This window comes from Vigna umbellata, chromosome 7 (genome assembly GCF_029865625.1).
Source record: "Vigna umbellata cultivar VRB3 chromosome 7, Vumbellata_1.0, whole genome shotgun sequence".
Lineage (NCBI taxonomy): Eukaryota > Viridiplantae > Streptophyta > Magnoliopsida > Fabales > Fabaceae > Vigna > Vigna umbellata.
In genome coordinates this window covers 44,787,509-44,793,508 of record NC_142171.1, presented here as the reverse complement: position 1 = coordinate 44,793,508, position 6,000 = coordinate 44,787,509, and the positions used below count along the sequence as shown (strand labels likewise).

General features: G+C 33.0%; 1 protein-coding gene and 1 pseudogene across 4 annotated transcripts; one reads left to right on the top strand and one right to left on the bottom strand.

Annotated features, from left to right (window-relative positions):
* Positions 1-2,160: 2,160 nt before the first annotated feature.
* Positions 2,161-2,996, bottom strand: LOC124819474 (uncharacterized; annotated as a pseudogene).
* On the top strand, positions 2,284-5,681 carry LOC148196373 (uncharacterized). Of its 4 annotated transcripts, none has more exons than XR_015780835.1 (4): positions 2,284-2,425; positions 2,916-3,494; positions 4,889-5,044; positions 5,378-5,681. XR_015780835.1 is itself a non-coding variant. In XM_088094555.1 (3 exons), the coding sequence occupies exons 2-3, from the start codon at positions 3,041-3,043 to the stop codon at positions 4,942-4,944; spliced, it is 510 nt and encodes a 169-aa protein (XP_087950681.1). In that variant the 5' UTR covers positions 2,284-2,425; positions 2,916-3,040; the 3' UTR covers positions 4,945-5,681. The 4 variants fall into 4 exon arrangements, 2 of the variants coding, with proteins under 2 accessions (XP_087950681.1, XP_087950682.1); XR_015780836.1 differs by adding an exon at positions 3,690-3,855 and having other exon boundaries at positions 4,889-5,681; XM_088094555.1 differs by having other exon boundaries at positions 4,889-5,681.
* The last annotated feature ends 319 nt before the right edge of the window (positions 5,682-6,000 follow it).

Genomic DNA, 6,000 nt, shown 5'->3' with positions numbered 1-6,000 from the left:
TTAAACGGTTCAAAAGAGACAAAAACGCACCTGGAAAAGCAATGCCGCAGAGAGAAAAGGCGAGAAGGAAGACGATGAAGTGCTCGTAACTACGGATTTGATGTCTGATTTAACAGCAAACTAGACGTCGGCTCCCCAGGTGAACCGGCATCTATTGTGGCCTAGACGTCGGGGCCCTCACTAATATGACGTCCAAAACAACTTTTCACCTACCCTGTCAGGCCATTTAGACGTCGGATGACGGGATCCGACGTCTGTTCGGCAGAAAAAAATAACTTTTCATCCACCTGTCAGACATATACACGTCCGTTAGGAGGGGCACCAACGTCTATAATCATGTTGGGGTGACGGGATCAGACGTCTCTAAGACTGAAAAATAATGATTTTTCACCTACCCGTCAGGCATATAGACGTCTAATAGGAGGGGCCTGACGTCTATAATATATAGACGTCGGAGCCCCTCCTAACAAACATTTATATGTCTACTTATTTACAAAAATGTCACTGATCAATAATTTACGTTGATTATTTTGTGGTCCGACGTTTACAGAGTGATGTTAAAGTCCAATTCTACACTAGTGTGGTAAGATAAATCAATTTATTTAAAGTTGGTAGAAAGGTGTATGATTGAAACGCTAAACTTTATCTTTCATTCTTTGAACAAATCCTAAGTAACTTTTAAAACTATTTTTAAAAATAGTACATTATAAAGAATAACTTTACTCATCCCACATGGTATTACATACAATTCGTAAAGACTTTGGCATGAAACTTTTAGATGAATTTGTGTTATAAACACAAGTGAAAAGACATGTGTATTTACTTTTTATCATAACAACAAAAGTGAAATTATAATTATATAATTAAATATAAATAATTTTTACAATTTAATTATAAATAATTGTTGTTTATTTTGTAGATGAATTTTATTTATTTAATTTAGAAAAAATAGTTAAATTTTAAAAATAATTAAATTTAAAAAATCAATTAAAGTTAAACAAAACGGTAAGTTGAAGGATAAAAAAAGAGAAAAAAATTGAAAAAAAATAAAAATAAAATCTCCTTATAGGTATAGATAATTTCGTTTGTAAAAACAACCAATTCAAAAGAATATTTAATTTACATGTATATTTAAAATAATACTTTTGTGTGTATACACCAAAATTAATTTTTTGCAATCATGTTCGATTTAATAAAAGCATATTTCAGCTAGTTTCATGTTTGATTTATACTTAAAATGATGAGATGAAATTTTTTTATTTTTTTTTCACTATATTAATTTATATGTCTTGTTTATATTCCATCTTTTATTTTAAAAATATATATTAAATTGGCCGTATTTAATCAAGCCGAGTTATAACTTAGACTACAAGCAATTTATCTTCCATAACCTAGATCCCAAGTCAAATTAAATACAAAAATGCAATGGAACATATATTTAAATAATTCACTCATAAATTTGCTCAAATAAAAAAATTATACCTTTCATAGATTTGTTATATTTGTTTTTTTTAAGTATTTTTCAAAATATAAACAACGAAATAAGATTTTATTTGTAGGCAACTATATATCCTATAGACAAAATTTATTTCTAAAAGTATGTTCATGCTGTGTAAACATATATATGTATATATATGTATCATATATTAAAAAACAATAAGAAAAGATATCGGTATTAAAATAATGTTAAAAGAAAAAAATTATAAATTTAACTTTATCATAAGTTATTCCTTATAAATTATAATCTTATATTACTTATGTTGGGTGACATTATTGACACATGTCCACAAGTTGGACTGCACATGCATACCATGATTGGGTAATGGTCATCCACGTCAGCTACTTTGGACGGTTGTTATCTCTCCTATCACTGAATCAACGTCAAATATTTTCTGTTTAAAAAACATATATTCACGCTAAATTGTTAACTACCTTAATCTATAGGCCAGGAATGATTATTATAATATGAGTGAGAATCAGAGTAAGAGGAGAAAGATCCTCTATCGGGCCGTAAATCAGAATAACCGGTGCAATCTTGACCGTTGATGAGAAAAGATTGAAAAGGTGAAAAAATAGCTCTATAAATTCAGATGAAGACGAGGCTTTGAGCGATTGGGTTTGCATCCCAGCGTACCCAGCAACAGAAGCAGAAGGGGGAAGTCAGATAGTGAGATAAGGGAGAGAGAGAGAGAGAGGGATAATTTGCGAGTTAGGGTTTCGAGTTGATTCACACTGAGCATATGCATTGTGTTGGCGGTTTTTTTCTCTCGCCGGAGAAAACTCTTGGTCCGATCTCCCATGTTTTTCTTTCCGGTAGCATAGCAGTTTGAAAGGTTCTGTTTTTCCGGCGAGGAGTATTTGATTTTCCGGTGATTCTTTGGTGAATTGAGTTTGGGGGAATTCTCGATTTTGACCTAAAGCAAAGGTCTTTACTCAAAATATTCTCTGGGTTTCGTGTTCTTTTTCCATTTTTGCGGTGGGTGGACCGAGTATGACTGTGTCATTGTGCTTGATTTTTGTGTTGATATTTTTGGATAAATAAGAAACAAGAAAAATTATTCCTTTGCGATTTGGATAGTTATTTTAAATATTATTTTATGCTTTTATGAGAGTGTAAAACGTCTGGAATAAGTTTTGCTAACAGTTCATTATTGGAAATGGGCCAGTAATTCTATGTCAAGTTCTTCAACTTTCTAAATTGGGTTTGATATTTAAGAAAACCTTGGTGAATTTAGTACTAATGTATCTCGGTGCTTGTGTTTTTTAATAACAAAGTTTTGGCTTTTTATTGTTTGTTATTGATATTAATAGGTTTATTGGGTTGAATTTATTCTTGTGGCCTTCCCCATTTTCCAATTGATTTCCTTTTGTTGATGAATGGATCATATCCTAATATAGTCTGGTCACTGCAACAGGCAGGAACCACTGGCCCTTCGGTTTCTCAAATTTTTTGGTCTCATTCTTTCACAAATCTTTGGTCACCAAAAGAGCTTCACTCATTGTGACCCTTTAGGTTTGACTTACCACGGGAATTGGAAGTATGGCTGTCTCTTTAACTCGTTTGTCATGGTGGTTGTGGGGTGGCAAAGAGAAAGAGCCAGTTTCCAGTGGCTCTCAGCTGAAGTCATCTTCTGAATGGGGTTTTAAGGAGAGAGAGACTGTGAAGTTTCCTTCTGTGAAGGGAACAAAGATAGCTCCTTCTCACAGGAAGGGTAAAAGGAAATGGCAGAGCAGGGAAGAGAGGAGACTTGATAGAGAGTACGATGTTGTGCTGGTGTCATCTGATGGTGATGGTTGTTGGTCAGACTCTGAATCTGATGACTCAGATTGGTCCATTGGATGGTTGGAGCCTCATGGCTCTGAATTTCTTGAGAGTGATGACGATATGGATAATAGTTTTGCTGTGCTGGTTCCATGCTATAGAAAGGAGGTGGAGAGTTCAAGCAAGGAGCTTTTGAGTGCCATCAAGAACCTTCCAAATGAATTTTCTCCTGGTGAGATTCGGGACGTGCTCTTGATATGTTGATTTTGTTTTCATTGAGTTATTTTGTTCTCTCTCAACTCCTAGCACTGTTTAACTTTTACTTACTTGATTAACCTTTTTTTGTCTGTGTTGGTTCTTTAAAGTCAAATGATCCTTGTTCTTGTTCAGGTGTTTTTAAGCTTTTATATTATTTTGTAATCAGCAGTTTTCTATGTGGTTTGGCCTTGTTGAGGATTCTGATGCTAATGAAGAAATGTGTCAGTCATTATCAAATACTATGCACTGTTTAGTAATTATGAGTGCAATGGTAATTGGGGCTTCAAACTCTCTAAGTCCAAATAGGCTAATACATACTACATGATATAGACCAGGTAGTTTTGCCTTTTTCTTAGAATTATCTTCAAATGCATTGATCTGCGCGGCCTTTGTTTTTATTTATTTATTTATTATACTTTTTGCATTTTTCTTGGTGTGTGGATATTGTCGGGGTTTCTTGTTCTATCCTATGCTGGTTTTTGTTCCTCTTTTATATTCTAACGGTTTAATGTCGGATCTGCAAAGTAGCCTAGATGTATGAGGTAATTTTCTTTGGTTGTATCTAACCTATTCCAGGAGGTTTCCTTATGCTTCTGTCATGTTTTTTTTTTTTTTTTTATCAAATTCTTATTTTGAATGTAAAGTGTTAGATATAAATTTTTGTTCCGGTGGTAAATCACTTTTACTTGGTTGTGTTCATGAGAGATAAAAAGTCTCGTTCATGAAACTGCTGAAGTAGCTTCACCATCACAATCTGATTTAAGGTCATAAACTCCACACTGTACAAGGCACAGCCAATTGACCACTGTCTTTTTACCACAGTCAAATGACTTGATATTTTTCTCTCATGTCCTACCCTGCATTTTTTCTTCAATAATAAATAGAATTAAAAAGATAGCGTATAGTATACTATATGATGTGCTAATAAGACATGTTAGCACAACAGCTGCTTTCCTTTTTATTTCGGAACTGTTCCTTTCTTGTCTATGGAGAGTGGTCCTGGCTTTTAGATCTTTATGATTGAATGTACATTTATACCTAAATCATCTTGTAGTATCATAGGACACACAGATGAAATTGATTGAATTTGTAACAGTTGCATACTTTTGTGTTAAAATAACTATTAACCACTTTCAATTGAGCTCTTTGTACTTATGAAAACTAGGGAAAGTTGTCTTGGAATTAATATAGAAGTGCTTTCAATGGAGTAAAAACATTCATTGCCATTACTGATTACTCTTACAGTACCACTTGTCATCTGCATTATAATATTTATGTATCTGCCTTATGAAGAGATTATGGAACTGTTCTAAATTGGTCTATGGAACTGTTCTAAATTGGTCTTTGGAACACTGTTTGAATTTGCAGCAAGCAAAAACTACATGGAACACTGGCTAGCTTCTCTTCAGAGTTTTGAAGCGTAGAAAACTACATCTTCTGACAACCTTCTAGAAGTAGAGGAGGCTAAATAATCCATCCATCCCATGTATTTTTTGTACAAAGAAATCATCTTCTCCTCTTATTGTAAGAAATCATCTTGTAGTATCATAGGACACACAGATGAAATTGATTGAATTTGTAACAGTTGCATACTTTTGTGTTAAAATAACTATTAACCACTTTCAATTGAGCTCTTTGTACTTATGAAAACTAGGGAAAGTTGTCTTGGAATTAATATAGAAGTGCTTTCAATGGAGTAAAAACATTCATTGCCATTACTGATTACTCTTACAGTACCACTTGTCATCTGCATTATAATATTTATGTATCTGCCTTATGAAGAGATTATGGAACTGTTCTAAATTGGTCTATGGAACTGTTCTAAATTGGTCTTTGGAACACTGTTTGAATTTGCAGCAAGCAAAAACTACATGGAACACTGGCTAGCTTCTCTTCAGAGTTTTGAAGCGTAGAAAACTACATCTTCTGACAACCTTCTAGAAGTAGAGGAGGCTAAATAATCCATCCATCCCATGTATTTTTTGTACAAAGAAATCATCTTCTCCTCTTATTGTAAGAGCTTAAATTGAAATGGAAAATTTCAATCTAGAAAATTTCATATGGGCCAATCAATCACTACTATAATAGAAAGAAAAAGGAGATTTTCATGTTGAGAATTGCAAGAATTATGCTTTGGATAAGCTGATATGTTTTTATTTTTGACTTTTTGTAACTGTGCAAGATTACAAGATAAAATGTTTTAAAAAAAAGGGGGTAATCATGCAATTGGTCATTCATAATTTAAACAATATTTTTAATTATAATGTGTTAAATAAAGTATGAAAAAGTGTGGTTAATTTAGAGATGGGTTGGTAAACATAATGTTCTTTATGGAAATAAGTACTAAAAGAAAAACTTCTCTCTATGGCTTTTACTTTTGCAACTCAAGCAGGTAAATTAGATTCCTTTCTTCTTTCCTTTTTATCTTTTTGCTTCTTTTCTTTTTTTTGATTGGTTCTTCGTAAATTCATTCTGCAGTT